General features: G+C 34.3%; 1 protein-coding gene and 1 long non-coding RNA gene across 33 annotated transcripts; both read left to right on the top strand.

The window, feature by feature from the left end:
* The first annotated feature begins 1,912 nt into the window (after positions 1–1,912).
* LOC106766737 (ATPase 8, plasma membrane-type) lies at positions 1,913–6,821 on the top strand. Of its 2 annotated transcripts, XM_014651469.2 has the most exons (14): positions 1,913–2,278; positions 2,371–2,589; positions 2,682–2,819; positions 2,997–3,311; positions 3,398–3,724; positions 3,834–3,953; positions 4,064–4,186; positions 4,302–4,406; positions 4,535–4,844; positions 5,045–5,559; positions 5,644–5,817; positions 5,969–6,151; positions 6,233–6,393; positions 6,558–6,654. In XM_014651469.2, exons 1-14 carry the CDS (start codon positions 2,228–2,230, stop codon positions 6,652–6,654), a joined length of 2,838 nt encoding a protein of 945 aa, XP_014506955.1. In that variant the 5' UTR covers positions 1,913–2,227. The 2 variants fall into 2 exon arrangements, with proteins under 2 accessions (XP_014506955.1, XP_022639535.1); XM_022783814.1 differs by having other exon boundaries at positions 5,045–5,817; positions 6,558–6,821.
* Positions 6,822–9,211: 2,390 nt separating this feature from the next.
* On the top strand, positions 9,212–20,885 carry LOC106768093. 31 transcript variants are annotated; one of them, XR_002668787.1, is made up of 4 exons: positions 9,212–14,215; positions 14,983–15,036; positions 15,130–16,391; positions 16,476–20,885. It is a non-coding gene; the product is annotated as an uncharacterized LOC106768093 (long non-coding RNA). The 31 variants fall into 31 exon arrangements; XR_002668794.1 differs by having other exon boundaries at positions 9,212–15,036; positions 15,130–15,203; positions 15,319–16,391; XR_002668791.1 differs by having other exon boundaries at positions 9,212–15,036; positions 15,130–15,210; positions 15,319–16,391.
* Positions 20,886–21,253: the final 368 nt, after the last annotated feature.

The following is a 21,253-nucleotide window of genomic DNA, read 5'->3' as shown; positions in this document are numbered from 1 at the left end:
TGGCTAAGTGTCAAACGGCTTATCCTATGGAAGCCATTGTGTTTGATTGTTGAAGAAATACAGTCATTCGAGGAGAGTTGATGATGACCGGAATAAAGTGTTTTTATATTTTATGGACACTGATAGGTGGAAATTTGTTGGGATGCACTTGAAAATCAGGTTACATCTATGCCAAAAAGAAAGGGGATGGAAGCAAAGTTGCTTCCATCATGTGGACGTGGGTTTCCCAGCAGATGATGTGAACCAAGTCTGATTATCAGGAATTGTTATAATATAGTTTTTTAATATTTTTTGTTTCAAATTTTAGAATGGTATAATATATGAACATTATTATAGAATGTTAACATCACTGTTTTAATGTTAGGATACTGTTGGTATTTGAATTCTGTTTACTTAGTGCATTCCCGTTGAAAAAGTTCTACATAAAAAATAAACTCCAATGCATCATATTTCTTATGGTGTATTAGAGAGTGAACTGGTTGAGAGGGTAGAATGACATTGGGAAGCTTATATTTTCCTTGAGCATAAGTGATTATGTTCCCATTCCAACTAACAGTTGGGGGTGATCTAGAAATCGTTAGAATGAACGACTGATTTCTTAATGGAAGAATTTACCAAGTGATTGCACCCTTTTCTTAGCCATTACATAATTTTATAGTATACTCTCAGAGGAAAATTTAATTTTGACATTTCAGTGGCAACAGTTAAAACACTTTCAATGGGAACCAGTTTATAAGTTTAGAGGACCAGTTTTTAAAAACTATTAAACTACTGGCCTACTTTAAAACTTTTAGTCAATTTCTTAGGCCATGATTTTTCTCATGCAATTTTCTTAATTTTTATGAGTATTTTTTAATAAAATCAAATCAGACAAAGACAATATAACATTGATATACTATCAATTTAAATTTTAAAAAAAAGTATTTTGAATCTATGTGGTTAAATCAGAAAAAAATAATAAATCTCAGTTTATACTGACGATATTTATAATTTATTAAATATGATTTAATACTACAATATTTTTTATTTTTAATTGTAATTGAAATACTTATTCGATAATAAAAGAAAAGTTTAATAAAATTAAACTGCTTATTCGATAAAATTGTGAATTGAAAGTATTTTAGTTTGACTAAAACTAAATTATTATTATTACACAAAATTAATATAAATATTTTTTGTTATTTTATTATATATAATTTTTATTTATTTTATAAGTATTCTTATAATTAAAAAATGGTTAAATTTAAAAAAATCAAAATTGAAAATAGAGAAACAGTTAAATTTAAAGAAATAACCACGTAGTAAAATTGATAAAATAATTATTTTGGGTAAAATTATTTTAAGGTATTTAAACTGATTTAATAATAACTTACAATTATTTTAAAAGCGAATATCCACTCTCTGACATTTTAGTGACAGTACAAGAAGTTATACCCTATTTTCAATTTTAATTATTTTTTCATATAGAGGGGTGAAAAGACTTCGATTTTTTTCCTATACAGGGACGAAACACCATAATAATGTATATTCAATGTCTATAAAAATAATTATTTTCGATAGTTCGTTAATATTAGACGTCCAGAAATAGTCCAGGACTTAAAAAAAGATAAGATAATTTAAATATATTTTTCTTTAATTTTTTTGAATAATTTTTAAATAAAATTTTAAGTTTCAAAACAGATAAACTGTGATGAGGTTTTAAAATTTTTAAACAAGTGTGATGATTGATTATAATCATATTATTTCAAGAGATTTAAAGTTAAATAAGAAAGTTATAAAATGAGTTTCTTAAGTGAAAATCATAAATTCAATGGCTTGCCCAAATTAGACTCATAATAAAACATTAACAAAACAAAAACAAAAAAACTGATATTGTAACAAAGAAATTCAAGTGGTGAGTTTGCATGCAAATATATGGATTTCACATCCGACAAACATTCCGAAAGAATAGGAAGTCTGTGGTGGAAAACAGAAGCAAACATGCATTACGTACTTTGTCGCAAAGTTCATCACTATAAAAGCCTGGGAAAACCTTGCACAACATAACTGTCCCTTTCCACAATAGTTTTCTTCTCATTTTTACACCCTTTTGGCATGGTATTCCAGGCCTAAAGGGAGTGGGCTCTTGGAGCTCCTAGATTAGAGCAGATAATAAACCATTAAACCTAAACAAAATAATTAAAAAAACATTAATTAGGTAGGAAAGGGACACGTTCATTTTTACAACATGTCCTCCGACATTTCGTATGAAGACCTCAAAAACGAGAATGTGGACCTTGTAAGAAACAAAAACCGTGATGATGATGCTTTGAATCTCAGACACTATCCTTTTCTGTGAGATGACTTTTGTGTATGTGTGTGTGCATGCAGGAACACATTCCTGTTGAAGAGGTTTTCAAGCAACTGAAATGTACCAAAGAGGGTCTCACATCTGCTGAAGGAGAAAAGAGGCTTCAAATATTTGGTCCCAACAAGCTAGAGGAGAAAACAGATAGCAAATTTCTTAAGTTCTTGGGTTTTATGTGGAATCCACTTTCATGGGTCATGGAGGCTGCTGCTGTCATGGCCATTGCATTGGCCAATGGAGGGGTAATCACAATATCTTTTCTATCTTTTTCTCTGTGTTCTTGTCTTCATTTTTGGCACTTTCTTTCTTTAACAAGAGCTTGTGAATTCATCAGGGCAAGCCACCGGACTGGCAAGATTTCCTTGGTATTGTCGTGTTGCTGCTCATCAATTCTACCATTAGTTTCATTGAGGAGAACAACGCAGGCAATGCTGCAGCTGCTTTAATGGCTGGTCTTGCACCCAAAACAAAGGTGACACCATTTCTTCAGTCATTTTCATGCAGAGTTTATCTATAAACTCACAAATTCTATATCACCCTTATAATTGAATTCTTTTTATTTTTTAACTAGTTGGTTAGAATAAAATAATGTAAATATTTTATATTTTAATTTCTTTGAACTAAAAGGAAGGAACCATTTTGTACACAGGTGTTGAGGGATGGAAAATGGAGCGAGGAGGAAGCTGCAATTTTGGTGCCAGGAGATTTGATCAGCATCAAGTTGGGAGATATTGTCCCAGCTGATGCCCGTCTTTTGGAGGGAGATCCCCTTAAGATTGACCAGTCTGCCCTCACCGGTGAGTCCTTGCCCGTCACCAAGAATCCTGGTAGTGAGGTTTTCTCTGGTTCCACCTGCAAACAAGGTGAAATAGAAGCTGTTGTCATTGCCACCGGCGTTCACACCTTCTTTGGCAAGGCTGCACATCTTGTGGACAGCACCAACAATGTTGGTCACTTCCAGAAGGTATGTCTTTTCTTTATATTTCTTAATTGATTTCTTTGTTTGACAACTTTGGAATAATGTTTGGATATTGGATTGCCTTCTACCAGGTGTTGACTGCCATTGGAAACTTCTGTATCTGCTCAATTGCTGTTGGAATGTTGATTGAGATTATTGTGATGTATCCTATCCAGCAAAGGTCTTACAGAGAGGGCATTGATAATTTGTTGGTTCTTCTCATTGGAGGTATCCCAATTGCCATGCCAACTGTCTTGTCTGTCACCATGGCCATTGGGTCTCACCGTTTGTCTCAGCAAGGAGCCATCACCAAGAGGATGACAGCCATTGAAGAGATGGCCGGCATGGATGTTCTCTGCAGTGACAAGACCGGAACCCTCACTCTTAACAAGCTCACTGTGGATAAGAACTTGATCGAGGTGAATGACCAATGTGAACACTTTTGTTTTCCTAAAATGTGATAATGAATCCTTGCATTTGCACCAGAGGCTTCCAATTTGTGTTAATTAAGGTTGCTTTTGAATGTAGGTGTTCCCCACTGGCATGGACAAGGATACCCTTGTCTTGTATGCTGCCAGGGCTTCCAGGACTGAAAATCAGGATGCCATTGATGCTTCAATCGTTGGAATGCTGAGTGATCCCAAGGAGGTGCTTATTAAGTTTCAAATTGATGTTCTTTTATGAACATTAGTACTGTGTTAACATAAATCATGTAGATTGGCTTATCATTGTCAATGCTCTCTTTTGTGGCATCTCAGGCAAGAGCAGGAATCGATGAGGTGCATTTTTTGCCCTTCAATCCTGTGGACAAGCGCACAGCCATCACTTACATTGATGCCCAAGGCAATTGGCACAGAAGCAGCAAGGGTGCTCCTGAGCAAGTGAGGGATTCACCATTACTTTTCTTATGCATCGTAATCATGAAATAATTTTTCTTATAAAACATAACATATATGAACCTACTGATACTTGACTAACCAAATTTATGTATGTCAGATTATTGAGCTCTGTGGACTAAAGGGAGAGACTTTGAGAAAGGCCCATAAAGTCATTGATGAGTATGCTAACCGTGGTCTGCGTTCATTGGGTGTTTCACGCCAGGTGAATAAAGTGTATAATATTACATGCCATGAATTCACTGTTAAAAATCAAAATGAGGAAAGGAAAATGATCATTTGACACAACCTCTAGGAAATTCCCTTAACAACACTCTTGCGCATGGTTTTCAGACTGTTTCGGAAAAGAGCAAGGAGAGTGAAGGAGATCCCTGGGAGTTCTTGGGTCTCTTGCCCCTCTTTGACCCTCCAAGGCACGATAGTGCTGAGACTATTCGACGTGCTCTTGACCTTGGTGTCAATGTTAAGATGATCACTGGTGACCAACTTGCCATTGGAAAAGAAACCGGTCGCAGGCTTGGAATGGGCACCAACATGTACCCTTCATCCTCTCTTCTTGGTGACTGCAAGGATCCCACCATTGCCTCAATCCCAATTGATGAACTCATTGAGAAGGCTGATGGATTTGCCGGAGTCTTCCCCGGTAATGACATCAACCTAGTTCATGTTAATCTAACAAAAACCAAATAATAACAAAGAGTTTAAAGCATAATGCTTTTAGATTTGTCTATATGACAATCTATGTTTGTTGTTGTATGATTGCATGAGTAGATTCTAATTAAATACTAAAAGGAAACAAGATAACTCAAAGTAACAACAAATTGATTTTCTTGTGTCATGCAGAGCACAAGTATGAGATTGTGAAGAGGTTGCAAGATAGAAAGCATATTTGTGGAATGACTGGAGATGGTGTGAATGATGCCCCAGCACTGAAGAAGGCAGACATTGGTATTGCTGTTGCCGATGCCACTGATGCAGCGAGAAGTGCCTCAGACATTGTCCTGACGGAGCCCGGACTCAGTGTGATTGTGAGTGCTGTTTTGACCAGCCGAGCCATCTTCCAGAGGATGAAGAATTACACAATCTACGCTGTTTCCATCACCATCCGTATTGTGTTCGGATTCATGCTCGTTGCTCTAATATGGAAATTCGACTTCTCCCCGTTCATGGTCCTCGTCATCGCCATCTTGAACGATGGAACCATCATGACCATCTCCAAGGATAGGGTGAAGCCTTCTCCTCTTCCTGACTCATGGAAGCTGAAAGAAATATTCGCCACTGGTATTGTTCTTGGAGCTTACATGGCCATCATCACCGTTGTCTTCTTCTTTTTGGTTCATGACACCGATTTCTTCACTGTAAGTGCTATTCACTATTCAAATAATAGACAACTTATCACATATAACTCTGACATGACATACCATGATGTTTTTTCCCTTCAGAGAACCTTTGGTGTTAAGCCAATTGCAGACAGTGAGGAGCAGCTTAACTCAGCCCTCTACCTTCAAGTGAGTATCATTAGCCAAGCACTCATCTTCGTCACCAGGTCAAGGAGTTGGTCTTATATTGAACTCCCTGGAATTTTGCTTGTCACAGCCTTCTTTGCTGCTCAATTGGTAAGTTACAACTTTCTGAAAACATGCTATATAATAATAAACAAGGAAACCAATCATCAACGAAAAAATAAGAAAAAAACAGCTCCATCATAATGTATCTGGTTAAAAGATACATAAACAATTATTTCTGACCTGAGAACGGGTGAATCAGGTGGCCACTGTGATTGCTGTGTATGCACACTGGGACTTTGCCAAGATCAATGGAGTTGGTTGGGGATGGGCAGGAGCAATATGGGTCTTCAGCATTGTCACCTACATTCCTCTTGACATCCTCAAGTTCCTCATCCGGTTGGGACTGTCAGGCAAGGCTTGGGACAACATGCTTGAGAACAAGGTCTAGCCAGAAACATTCTTAAATGACCAAACTTGCTTTTTACAAACTTGTCACTTCATTCCAATGCTTATGTTGGTGCAGACTGCTTTCACTACCAAGAAAGACTATGGAAAGGGAGAAAGGGAAGCTCAATGGGCCATGAATCAGCGCACACTTCATGGTCTCCAAGTAGGAGAAACCAAGGTCAACCACGAGCAGTCTGAATTAGCAGAGCAAGCTAGAAGACGTGCTGAGGCTGCCAGGTTCAGTTCCTCCCAAACTCAATGCATGAATGCCAATGATTCTGTAGTCACGTAGTAGAAAAACCACACACCCTCTTTTTGCTGAATTTCAACGTATATACATACATACATACATAGTGTAGTGTTATATGGCTATGGTTAATTTGAAGTGTAAAAATTTGCAGGTTGAAGGAGCTCCACACACTGAAGGGACATGTTGAATCTGTGATGAAGTTGAAGGGCATTGATATTGATACCATTCAACAACACTACACTGTCTAAAAGAATCTTAAGAAACAAAAAATCTATAAAATTGGGATCAAAGCTTCTTAGAGCATATAACCAAATTGGCTTTATATTTTCACGATGTATATTGTGTTTGTATGCTCGCTCTCTTCTACAATTGAGACTTGACAAATATACACGGAGGCATATGTTGCATTTTTTTATTCTAATAAAATAATAAAACAAATATTATTAAAAGTTTTGCGAGTATTAAATTGTCTTTTATTGAAGTAATAATTATTGTAGTTTTGTAGTGTTCAATTTTACCGTTAAAAACAGATGAAATAAGAGATTATAAGATTATAAATAAAACATTTCTTAGAGACGAAAGTGAGAAGATTATTTATTTCAAAAATCTTGAATCATAAGAATATTTACCGACAAATAAATTATTTGAATATGCAATTCAACATTTTTTTTTTATATTTATATAACACTCGTGCTTAATCAATTAAAGAAGATGATAAAAAAATAATTAGTTAAAGAGATGTATCTTAAAGAGGTTTTCCTTTTTATACTTGAAGTGAAATTAAATATTAGATATCAAAAGATTACTAACTAATGATGGTTTTTATTTTACTTTTACTTGAATAGAGTAAAAATATCAAACATTACATTTGTTTAAAAAAAATATATCAAATGATACACTCAATTTGTCATTCAAATGATATCATATACCTTAGACAATCATAATTTTGCTTATACAAAATATAAAATGATACACTCTAAGTTTTATGCATTTATGGTTTGTTTGGATTTGGTAGGAGTGAAAGGAAAAAATATATGTACATATATATAAATATTTAACTAAAATATCACAAACATTTTAGATATAGATTGTGTTATTATTTTTTTGTAGATATATAACTTCGGTTTCAATTATAAAGTTTATGATTTTGTAGTCTAATAATAACCATTCTGGTATCATCGGTATATCTGTGAAACCGACTTAAAAATATTACAGAATTTAGAATATTAGATATTCTCAAAAACTTGGAGATTAGATTATAATAAATTTTAATATTAAAAAATATGTAAAAACATAACACACCAACAAAAAATAATTTTAAAATGTCTTCAAAATTTAATTTTTTTTCTAAATGGATGTGTGGATGATATGTAATTTATTTTATTGAAAGTAAAGATAAGGTTGAAGAAGATTAAATTTTGAAATAAATTATTAAATAAAACAAATAAAATTATATTTACATCTTNGAGTAAATAAATTACTAAAGTGTTAGTTAAATCAGTAGAAAACTTATTGAATTAACAATAAATAAAAAATATGATATTATTATCTCACTATGGATAAATATTTTTCAAANTCAGAAGCAATAACTATTTGAATTCATAATTAAATTTAAGATTTGTTAAGAATAACTCATCTGTGATATAATGTTATTTTTTAATTGAATCAATTCAATTTAGTGATACGCTGTTTGGTTAATATTAGTACCTTAAATACATCTTAAAAGAGAGATAATTAAGAATTTATTATTACTAGGACTCCGATTTGATATTTGAATAAATACGTTTTAGTAAAAACTTACTTTTCCTTAGAATTCAAAATATTTATAGTAAAATATGTAAAAAATTTAGAAAAAAAATTTAAAAAATCAAAATAAGATTAATCATAAATATATTTTAGTAAAATGTATCAAATTTGAGATTACAAAAATATTTTCTTAAATAAAAAATCAATTTTAAATCTAAAAATATTTTAATAATCTTAAATCTTAATTTTAAATAAAAAATAAAAAATAATTATTAAAAATTCTAATCGGTCAAATTATTAACTTTTATTTTATTTTTAATTTTAAAAAATAACTACTCTTTATTTTATTTTTTATTTTAAAAAACAATTATCTTTTAAAAAAAATATAATAAAAACTAATAACTTTTCTAATAAATTTTTAATAAGTATTTTTTGTTCTTTTTTATTTTAAATTAAATTTTAAAATTATTAAAATAATATTAAATTTAAAATTAATTTTTTTAACAAACTCATATATATATATATATATATATATATATATATATATATATTCTAAAATAAAACTCACTGTAAAACCGTGAAAACAAATATTAATTAAAAAAATAATTTTAATAATTGATAATATAAATACGAAAAATTTATTTAAAATTGTATATAATGTGTCCAATTGAAGATTAAAGCAATCTTGAAAATTTAATTATCTTGACTAGAAAAGTTAATAAATTATATCTTAACCAAACAAGATTAAAGATTAAAACAATCTTGAAAATTTAGTTATGTTGACTAGAAAAATTAATGAATTATCTCTTAACTAAATACAAGATAATATTTCTAAGAAATTTTTAAATATCATAAATATTTAAGAATGATAATTAAAATGTTATTTCTCCTATTATAAATCCGTAAACAGCTGTTTACAGTTGACCCAAAAGATAAGGACGAAAATCTTGAAACTGTATCACAACCGTCCAGATTTCCTCCACCGCGTAATCACAGCTGTCAATTTTGACCAACCTTTTTATATATACCCCCATTGCCCTTGGGGTTCTTCTCGTGCCAAATTTGGTTCTTGCATCTTCTGTCTGACATTCATGGTTTTAGGGATTGAATTTTATTTTAGTATATCGGTATTGTTTCGAAGATTGTGGTGTATGGCTTGTGTTCCCCTTCTTGATCAAGTTTTTTCATGGTTTTCAGAATTATATCGGTATATTCCATAGATTGTGGTGTATGGCCTGTGTTTCCCTTCTTGATCAAGTTTTTTCGGGGTTTTCGGAATTATATGGGTATCGATAGATAGACTTTTGTCGGATTGAAGAACACGAGTGTTATCAGTCCTTCTGTTGGATTGAAGAACACAAGATAATATTTCTTTAATTGATGATGACATAATTGATGATGACACCTTTTTGCGTAATTTCTTTACACCTTTTCAACTGGTTGGGTTCTCTGCATATGGATGATATGAAAAGTAACATGAAGAGCATAATAGTTCAGAACGGCCAAGGGTTCAGCATAACCTAAGTCTTCTTTTTGTCTCGTTTCTATTATATATTGTTTTTTGGTATTGATCATTATACATGGGGATTGAACTATGATCTCTTTATCTGCAGTGGTGTTTGGAAATAATTTTGTACGTCCTGAATTAAGACTCTGCCGATTTCTTGAATTTTTGGGCCGGAAAGTTTTGTGACTGATCGCGACGATCTGATTTCGGAGCCTATGAAATTTGGTGTTTGTGTTCATTCCTTTGCAGCACTTCTTTCTTCGGTCGATGAATGTTCTTTCTCATTTAATTTTTATCGACTTGATCACCAAACATAAGGATTGAATTGTGATTTGTTCCTCAGTAGCAAACACAAAGACTGGCATTTGCATTTAAGTTTTTTCATCCACACATATTTTATTTATCTGTGACTAGCTATCTGATGACTTATTTATTCAATTTGAATTTAGTTATTTATCTGATGACTGAGATCTACCGTGTCTAGCTTTTGGTCTGCATGTATTCATTGTTTTTCAGGTCGAGGATTAAAAACCATAAATGTGAATATTGTTCTTGATTTTTGAAATCTGTCAGATCTTGATCTGTGATTTTGTTTCCTTTTCAGCACATTGACAGTTGAGGATTAAAGAATAATAATACAATCAGGGTAATATAACTTCCTGAATGAGTTTCATTTGTATTTATTTGATCAGGAACTTCAAGTATAAGAATTCAATCTCGATTCGTTTCTCTGTAGAAGTGTTTGGAGGATATGTTTCGGGTTACGGGACTGAGATGTGAGGTAGGATGTGAAAACACCTTCCTGGGGATTTGTCAAGCTTTAGGTTTTGTTACCTTTACATTTCTTATGTCTTTATTTGTGATTAGCTAAACTTGTTTAGATTCTGAGTTTTGGTTGGATTCATTGCTGACCTTGTAGTGTGGCTGGCAGTTCTTGTGAGCTTACGCTAATTTGGTAATTTGGAGAGGATTTGTTGGCAACGGGGATGATTAAATGGAAATTTCTCTTAAATAATTTCTTTCAGCTTTTGGGTCGTTTCTTAGTGATTTGAGTTTATAACTATGAATCTGAAGTACTGGATTCATAGTAAAAAAAGGATAAGAGGATAAAATGTCTTGACCTTTAGAGTTTGTGTTTGTCTTGTTCAGCCATGCCCCGTACTCGAAGCCAGTGAAGAATTGCTTTTTTCTCTAACTGTTTTTTTCTGTATTGCCTCGTATGCATCTCTTTTCCACTTTCTATTCCTAAGTAATTTGGGTTTCTCATAGCTTTTATGAGTTCTGGATTTATCACCGTTACAAGATGCAANTGAAATTATTTACAGGAGAGAAATAAGCATTTTTTAGTTTTATAGTACTTTATATTATGCAATTGAAATCATTTAAACGAGATAATTATTTTTTTTTTTGTTTTATAATACTGAATTACTTTTTTTATTTCCCTAGGTGTAGAAAATTTGAGAAGTTGTTTTCTTAGTTCTNACTTCATTTTCCTAATTGTCGAGAGTATTAGAGAATTTTGTTACAACTCCCCTGATTGCTGTGGCTTCGGGCGGCTCATCCATTCTTCTCAAGAGAGGTTACCTTTAGTAGTGACGCCATGCTTCTTGTTGGTTGAGCTTTTTACGTGAAGGCAATAGTTATGTGGAGAAAGAGACCGAGATGGAGATCCGGTGAAACCTTAGTTTTTTTTCATCATTGCATTTGTTATTAGTTTTTTTTAATCGTTGCATTTGTTATTTTCTTTGCCGTTATTCTCCTGGCTAAAACTTGTGGAGTTGAACATTTTGTGAATAGGTGCTATATGAGTGAGAGGCTTTGGCACTTTTGTTACTGGACTGTTCTCTGCTAATTTTGATTGTCTTCTTCTAGTATTTTTGCAGCGAAAAGGATGTCTATTGGTCGTGGAGGCAATATCATTAGATTATTGAACTTACTATAAAGCTTTATATTCTTTTGAGTTTCCATTTACTATTTTTCTTATGTGCTTCAGTTGGAATCACTGTAGCCTTTTAATGGTTGTAGGTTTTACGTGTGTCAGCCATTGTGTTTCTCTAAGCAAGAGCAATACTTGATCGCTGAAAGTATCATCTTGTCGTCTAGGTTCTTCATCTTCTACCCATATTAATTATAGTTTCCTTGAATTCATGGGCTTTACAAGGAACCTTAGAAATGAAGTACGTGCAAATGGTGGGTGGTGGGGGCAGGTTTGGGAAGGATGCGGAGAAACCTTGGATTTTTATTATCTTGGCATTCATATTTTTCTTTGCCATTATTCTTTAAGCTAAACACGTGGAGTGGGAGATCCTCTAAATAGGCGATGTAGGAGTGAGAGGCTTTGACATTTGTGTTGTTGGACTATTGACTCTGTTGTGTTGATTATCTTCTTCTTCTAGTCTTGTCTATTGGATCGTACAGCCAAAAGCGGTAGATTATTTAACTCACTACAAAGCTTTATGTTTTATTACGTTTCTATTTACTTTGTGTTCGAGTTAGAATTGTTGGTCTCTCTCTTATTGGTTGTAGGAAGGTACATGTGTCAGCCATTGCAAGAGCAATATTTGCAAATGGTGGGTGGGTGTTGGGTTTTGCGCAGCTTTCAAAAGCAATGGATCCGGTGAAACCTTGGATTTTATTATCTTTGCATTCATATTTTTCATAGCCATTATTCTTCAAGCTAAACTTGTGGAGTAGGAGATCTTCTAAATACGCATCGTAGGAGTGAGAGGCTGACATTTGTGTTGTTGGACGTTGACTCTGTTGATTTACAGTGAAGATGTCTATTGGATCGTAGAGCCAATAACTGTATATTATTTAACTTACGAACAAGCTTTATGTTTTATTATGTTTCCATTTGCTTTATGTGCTTGAGTTGGAATTTTGTTGTTGTCTCTCTTATTGGTTGTAGGAAGGTACATGTGTCAGCCATTGTCTTTGTCTAAGCAAGAGCCTCTCATGGAAATTTCTCCATTGGTTTTTAATTGTTGTATTTGTTTATTCATCTTATCATCTAGGTCCTTCGTCTTCTAACCCATATTGATTGTAGTTTTCTTGTATTATGGGCTTTATAGGAAAACTAAGAAATGAGGTTGGTGCAGGGTGTTCAAATGGTGAGTGGTTGACTGGTTCAACTGGTTCAGTAACAGTGGATGGGTATGGAGTTCTGGTGAAACCCTTTGTTTTATCACGTTCTNATTTACTATTTTTCTTGTCTATTTGAGTGGCTTTAGTCTCTCTTATTGGTTGTAGGAAGATACATGTTTTGGCCATGGTGTTTCTTTAAACAAGAGCAATACTTGATCACCGGACATTATGGTCAACTATCCTGAAATGGAAATTTTCCCATTGGTTTTTCAATTCTTCAATTTGTTTATCATCTTATTATCTTCGTCCTTCATCTTCTACCCAAATTGATTATTGTTTTCTTGAATTGATGGGCTTTACACGGAAACTAAGAAATGCAATGTGTGCAGGGTGTGCAAATGGTGGGTGGTGGGCTGGTTTTGGTAACGGTGGATGGAAATCTGGTGAACCCTAGGTTTTATTATTTTTGAATTCATTATGTTCATTGCCGTTATTCTTCAAACTAAACTTGTGGAGTGGGAGATCTTAAAAGTAGATACTTTATGCGTGACATGCTTTGACATTTGTTTGTTAGGCAGTTGGATGTTGATTTTGATTAATCTTCTTCTACTCATGTCACAGTTAAGAGGATGTCTTTTGGATCGTGGCTGCAGTAGTTGTAGGTTATTTAACTTAATACAGAGTTTTATGTTTTTTGTCATTCTCATGTACTATTTTTCGTGTTTGTTTAAAATGGATTGGCTTTAGTATCTCTTGTTGGTTGTATGGAGGTACATGTTTCGGCCATGGTGTTTGTTTATGCAAGAGCAATAATTGACAGTGGGATCATTATAATGATCGAGCTTGTTTTGGAAATTTCTGGATTGCTTTTTGTATTTTATTATTTTCTTATCATCTAGGTCGATTAATTATAGTTATTTGATGGGCCTTACAAGAAAACTAAGAATTGAAGTGGGTGCAGGGTGTGCAAATGTTTGTTTTATTATCTCTGCTAACATTATTTTCCTTGCCCTTATTTTTCAAACTAAACTTGTGGAATGGCTGTTGGGTTGTTGGACAGTTGACTCTGTTGATTATCTTCTTTTACTCCTCATGCAGTGAAGATGTCTATTGGATCGTGCATGCAGTAGGTGTAGATTATTTAACTTACTGCAAAACTTTATGTTTTATTATATTCTCATATACTATTTTTCTTGTCTGCTCAAGTGGCTTTAGTCTGTCTTATTACTTGTAGGGAGGTACATGTTCACTGGACAATTAGGTCAGAGAATCTGTAATGGAAATTTCTCAATTACTTTTTTAATTATTGTATTTGTTTATTTATCTTTTCATATAGGTCTTTCATCTTCTACCCACGTTAATTATAGTTAATGGATGGGCTTTACAAGAAAACTTAGAAATGAAGTGGGTGCAGGGTGTGCAAACGGTGGGCAACTACGGAAACAGTGGATGGTCACAATGGAAGGAGCTTGGTGAAACCCTTTGTTTTATTATCTTTGCATTCATCAGTTTTATTTGCGTTACTTTCAAACTAATTTGTGGAATGGGAGATCTTGAAAGTAGGCACTCTATAAGTGAGATGCTTTGTTATTTGGGTTGTTGAACAATTTACTTGTTGATTTTGATTGTCTTTTTCTACTCCTCTTGCAGTGAAGGGGATTTATTTCTATTGGATCGAGCATGCAGTAGGTGTAGATTATTTAACTTACTGCAAAGCTTTGTTTGATTACATTCTCATTTACTATTTTTCTAGTCTGATCAAGTGGCTTTAGCCTATCTTTTTACTTGTAGGAAGGTACATTTTCACTTGACAATTACGGTCAGAGAATCTGTAATGGAAATTTCTCCATTGCTTTTTTAATTCCTGAATTTTTTTTATTCATGTTATCGTCTAGGTCCTTCATCTTCTACCCAGATTAATTATAGTTTTATTGAATACGTTGGCTTTACATGAAAATGTATTGGTTGTAGGAGGTACTTGTGTCAGCCATGGTGTTTGTCTAAGCATGAGTAATATTTGATAGCTGAGCCTTACGATGACCGAGCCTACTATCAAAGTTTCTCAATTAGTATTTTGGTTCCTGAATTTGTTTATTCATCTTATGGTCTTGGGTCTTTCATCCTCTACCAAATTTTCTTGAATGGACGGGTCTTGGTCCTTCATGTTCTACTCAAATTGATTATTGTTTTCTTGAATTGATGGGCTTTACACGGAAACTTAGAAATGAAATGTTTGCAGGGTGTGCAAATGGTGGGTGGTGGACAGGTTTCGGTAATGGTGGATAGAAATCTGGTGAACCTTAAGTTTTGTTATTTTTGAATTCATTATTTTCATTGCCGTTATTCTTCAAACTAAACTTGAAAGTACATGCTCTATGAGTGGCAGACTTGGACCATTGGCCGTTGATTTTGATTAATGTTCTACTCATGTTGCAATGAAGAGGATGTCTCTTGGATCGAGTATGCAGTAGGTTATTGAACTTACTAGAGAGCTTTTTGTTTCCTTTCATTCTCATGTACTATTTTTCTTGCCTGCTCGAATTGGAATGACTTTAGTCTCTCTTATTGGTTATAGGTAGGTAGATGTTTCGGGTTACATGTTGCCACGCTGTTTGTCTGTGCTAGAGCAATGATTGATCGCTGTTAAGTTGATTGAGCCGGTTTTGGAAATTTCTCCATTGCATTTTTAATTTTGTCTTTGTCTATTTATCTTACCGTCTAGGTACTTCATATTCTATCCAAATTAATTATAGTTTTCTTGAATTGATGGGAAATGAAGTGGGTGCAGGGTGTGCAAATTGTGGGTGCTTGGCACAACAGTGGATGGAGTTCTGGTGTGAAGGCCTTTGTTCTATTATATTTGCATTCATTATTTTCATTTCCGTTATTGTTCAGCCTAAGCTTGTGGAATGGGAGATGCTTGAAGTAAATGAAGTGTGTTTGAGGCTTTGACATTTGGGTCTAACTTTTGGAGTGGGAGATCATTAAAGTAGGCAGTCTATGAGTGAGAGGCTTTGACTTTTGGGTCTAACTTTTGGAGTGAGAGATCATGGAAGTAGGCACTCTATGAGTGAGAGGCTTTGGCATATGGGTTGTTGGACAGTTGAATCTGTTGATTTTGTTTATCTTCTTCCACTCCTCTTGCACTGAAGAGGATGTCTATTGCCATGCAGTAGGTGTATATTATTATTTAACTTACTGCAAAGCTCTATGTTTCGTTACATTCTCATTTACTATTTTTCTAGTCTGCTCAAGTGGCTTTAATCTCTCTTATTGGTTGTAGGAGGGTACATGTTCACTGGAAAGTTATGGTCAAAGAATCTGTTATTGAAATTTCTCCATTGGTTTTTTAATTCCCGAAATTGTTTATTCATCTTATCATCTTGGTCCTTCATCTTTTACCCAGATGAATTATAGTTTTATTGAAAAAATGGACTTTACATGAAAATGTATTGGTTGTAGGAAGGTACATGTGTCAGNCATGGTNTTTGTCTGAGCATGAGCAACACTTGATTGTCNAACCNTATGCTGATCGANCCTACTATGGATGCTTCTCAATCTGTATTTTGGTTCCTGAATTTGTTTATTCATCATATGGTCTTGGGTCTTTCATCTTCTTCCCAAATTTCTTGAATGGATGGGGTCTTGGTGTGTCATTTTCTACCCAAATTGATTATTGTTTTTATGAATTCATGGGCTTCACACAGAAACTAAGAAATGAAATTTGTGCAGGGTGTGCAAATGGTGGGTGGTGGGCAGGTTTGGTAACGTGGATTGAAATCTGGTGAACCTTAGGTTTTATTATTTTTGAATTCATTATGTTCATTGCAGTTATTCTTCAAATAAATTCGTGGAGTGGGAGATCTTAAAAGTAGATACTTTATGAGTGACAAGGTTTGACATTTTTGTTGTTAGACTGTGTGGCTGTTGATTTTGATTAACTTCTACTCATGTTGCAGTTAAGAGGGTATTGGATCGATGCAGTTTCTTTTACTACGTTCTCATATACTATTTTTTGTCTTGTTCAAGTTGGATTGGCTTTAGTCTCTCTTGTTTGTTGTAGGGAGGTACATGTTTCGGCCATGGTGTTTGTCTATGCTAGGGCAATAATTGATTGCGGGATATCATTATGATGATGATCTAGGTGGAATGGGCCTTACGAGAAAACTAAGAATTTAATTGGGTGCAGGGTGTGGAAGTGGTGGGTGGTGGGCAACTTCTAAAACAGTGGATGGTAACAATGGATGGAGTTCTGGTGAAACCTTTGTTTTATTATCAATGCGTTCACTATTTTCCTTGCTCTTATTTTTCAAACAAAACTTATGGAATGGGTGTTGGTTTGTTGTGCAGTTGACTGTTGATTTTGATTATCTTCTTCTACTCCTCTTCTAGTAAAGATGTCCATTGGATCGTGCATAGTTGGTTTAGATTATTTAACTTACTGCAAAACTTTTCGTTTTATTATATTCTCACTTACTGCAAGTGGCTTTAGTCTCTCTTATTGGTGTTAGGAAGGTACATGTTCACTGGACAACTATGGTCAGAGAATCTGTTATGGAAAACTTTTCGTTTTATTATATTCTCACCTACTATTTTTCTTGTCTGCTCAAGTGACTTTAGTCTCTCTTATTGGTGTTAGGAAGGTACATGTTCACTGGACAACTATGGTCAGAGAATCTATTATGGAAATTTCTTCATTGGTTTTTTAATTCCTGAATTTGTTTATTCGTCTTATCATCTAGGACCTTCATCTTTTACCCAAATAAATTATTGTTTTATTGAATACATGGGCTTTACGTAAAAGCGTATTGGTTGTAGGAAGATACATGTGTAAGCCAAAGTGTTTGTCTAAGCTTGAGCAATACTTGATCGCTGAACCTTATGATGATCAACCCTACTATGGAATTTTATCAATTAGTGTTTTGCTTCCTGAATTTGTTTATTCATCTTTGGTCTTTGGTCTTTCAACTTCTACCCAAATTTCTTGAATGGATGTGGTTTTGATCCTTCATCTTCTACCAAATTTGATTATTGTTTTCCTGAATTGATGGGTTTTACACGGAAACTAAGAAATGAAATGTGTGCAGGATGTGTAAATGGTGGGTGGTGGGCAGGTTTCGGTAACGGCAGATGGAAATCTGATGAACCTTAGGTTTTATTATTTTTGAATTCAGTATTTTGATTGCCGTTATCCTTCAAACTAAACTTGTGGAGTGGGAGATGTTAAAAGTAGATACTTTATGACTGACAGGTTTTGTGGCATTTGTGTTGACCGTTGGCTGTTGGTTTTGATTATCTTCTTCTACTCATGTTGCAGTTAAGAGGATAGTGAATTGATGCAATAAGTTTTATTACGTTCTCATATACTAATTTTCTTGTCTGTTCAAGATGGATTGGCTTTAGTCTCTCTTGTTGGCTGTAGGGAAGTACATGTTTCGGCCATGGTGTTTGTCTATGCAAGAGCAATAGTTGACAGTGGGATCATTATGATGGGATCATTATAACGATCGAGCTTGTTTTGGCAATTTCTGGATTGCTTTTTGTATTTTATTATTTTCTTATGATCTAGGTCGATTAATTATAGTTAATTGATGGGCCTTACAAGAAAACTAAGAATTGAAGTGGGTGCAGGGTGTGCAAATGGTGGGTGGTGGGCAACTACGGAAACAATGGATTATAACAATGGATGGAGTTCCGGTGAAACCCTTTGTTTTATTATCTCTGCTAACATTATTTTCCTTGCCCTTATTTTTCAATCTAAACTTGTGGAATGGGTGTTGGGTTGTTGGACAGTTGACTCTGTTGATTATCTTCTTTTACTCCTCATGCAGTGAAGATGTCTATTGGTTCGTGCATGCAGTAGATGTAGATTATTTAACTTATTGCAAAACTTTATGTTTTATTATATTCTCATATACTATTTTTCTTGTCTGCTGAAGTGGCTTTAGTCTGTCTTATTACTTGTAGGAAGGTACATATTCACTGGACAATTACGGTCAGAGAATCTGTAATGAAAATTTCTCAATTGCTTTTTCAATTATTGTATTTGTTTATATATCTTATCTTCTAGGTCCCTCATCTTTTACCCAGATTAATTTTAGTTTTATTGAATACACGGGCTTTTCATGAAAAGGTATTGGTTGTAGGAAGGTACATGTGTCAGCCATGGTGCTTGTCTAAGCTTGAGCAATACTTGATCGCTGAACCTTGTGATGATCGAGCCTACTATGGAGTTTCCTCAATTAGTATTTTGGTTCTTGAATTTTGATGATCTAGACTACTATGGAGTTTCCTCAATTAGTATTTCGGTTCCTGAATTTGTTTATTGATCTTCTGGTTTTGGGTCTTTCGTCTTCTTTCCAAATTTCTTGAATGGATGGGGTCTTGGTCCTTCAACTTCTACCAAATTTGATGATTGTTTTCTTGACTTGATGGACTCACGGAAACTAAGAAATGAAAGGTGTGCAGAATTTGCAATTGGTGGGTGGTGGTGCAGGATTTGCAATTAGTGGGTGGTGGTGCAGGATTTGCAATTGGTGCGTGGTGGTGCAGGATTTGGAATTGGTGGGTGGTGGGCAAGTTTTGGTAACGGGGGATGGAAATCTGGTGAACCTTAGGTTTTATTATTTTTGAATCATTATGTTCATTGACGTTATCCTTCAAACTAAACTTGTGGAGTGGGAGATATTAAAAGTAGATACTTTGAGTGACAGGTTTTGGCATTTGTGTTGTTGGACAGTTGCTGTTGGTTTTGATTATCTTCTTCTACTCATGTTGCAGTTAAGAGGATAGTGGATTGATGCAGTATGTTTTATTATGTTCTCATATATTATTTTTCTTGTCTGTTCAATTTGGATTGGCTGTAGTCTCTCTTTTTGGTTGTAGGGAGGTACTGTTTTGGCCATGGTGTTTGTCCATGCAAGAGCAATAATTGATGGTGGGATCATTATGAAGATCGAGCTTGTTTTGGAAATTTCTCGATTGCTTTTTGATATTTTATTATTTTCTTATGATCTAGGTCGATTAATTGGGTTCAGGGTGTGCAAATTGTGGTTGGTGGGCAACTTCGGAAACAGTGGATTGTAACTATGGATGGAGTTCCAGTGAAACCCCCCTTTGTTTTATTATCTCTGCTTACATTATTTTCCTTGCCCTTATTTTTCAAACTAAACTTGTGGAATGGGTGTTGCCTTGTTGGACAGTTGACTCTGTTGATTTTGATTTTGATTATCTTCTTCTACTTCTCTTGCAACTAAGATGTCTATTGGATCGTGAATGCAGTAGGTGTAGATTAGTTAACTTACTGCAAAACTTCATGTTTTATTATATTGTCGTCTACTATTTTTCTTGTCTTCTCAAGTGGTTTTAGTCTCTCCTATTGGTTGTAGGAAGGTACATGTTCACTCGACACTCGACAATTATGTTTTCTCAATTAGTATTTTGGTTCATGAATCTTTTTATTGATCTTATGGTTTTGGGTCTTTCAGCTTCTATCCGAATTTTTTGAATGAATGGGGTCTTGGTTCTTCATCTTCTACCCAATCTTGACTGTTGACTGTTGATTTTGACTATGTTCTTCGACTCATTTTGCAGTGAAGATGTCTAAAGGATCTGGATGCATGGATTTAGATTATTTAACTTACTACAAAGTTTCATGTTTTATTATGTTCTCATTTACTATTCTTTTTTTGTCTGCTTGAGTTGGAAGGGCTTTAATCTATTGGTTGTAGAAAGTTACATGTTCCGGCTATGGTGCAAGATCAATAATGCTGAACATTATGATCATCAAGCCTGTTTTGGAAATTTCTCCTTTAGAATTCTAATTCCTGAATTTGTGTTTTTATCTTATTGATTACCTCCTTCATCTTCTACCCAGATTAATTATATATATTTTTTCTATGCAAGGGCTTTACAGTGAAACTAAAATGAAGTTGGTGTGGGGTGTGCAAATGGTGGTTGCTGGGAAGGTTTGAGAAGCAGTGGTTGGATATCCAGGGAAACCTTAGGTTCTATTGTCTTAGCATTCTTTATTTTCTTCGCAATTATTTTTCTGGCTAAACATTTGGAGTGGGAGTTCCTGTAAACAGGCACTATATGAGTATGAGAGGCTTTGGCATTTGCAGTGAAAACTTGCTTGCTATGTATGTCTGTTGTTTGTGGGGGACATGGCGGTAGATTATTAATTGGAATGGTTGTAGTCACTCTCGTTTCACTATTATTCTTATGTGGTTGATTTGGAACGGTCCAGTGTCTCGTATTAGTACTAGAAGGTACATGTATCATTCCGGGTTTGTCCATGCAAGAGCAATACTTGATCATTGAAGGTTATGATCTTCGAGCCTGTTATGGTGTAGGTGTGCAATCTGTTCATTGTTACGCTGAGAGTTTCATTTACTGGAAGAGAAGTTTTTTCTGGATAAATTTTTAACTGGCTAAACTTGTTTGTTTGATTCTGATCTTGGTTTTAACTGTCACTACGAGAGTACTGTTACAAACTGACATTTGAGGTG

The sequence above is a fragment of the Vigna radiata genome, chromosome 7 (assembly GCF_000741045.1).
Source record: "Vigna radiata var. radiata cultivar VC1973A chromosome 7, Vradiata_ver6, whole genome shotgun sequence".
Classification (NCBI taxonomy): Eukaryota; Viridiplantae; Streptophyta; class Magnoliopsida; order Fabales; family Fabaceae; genus Vigna; species Vigna radiata.
The sequence above is the reverse complement of the archived record's forward strand: the minus strand, read 5'-3'. Positions and strand labels throughout refer to the sequence as shown.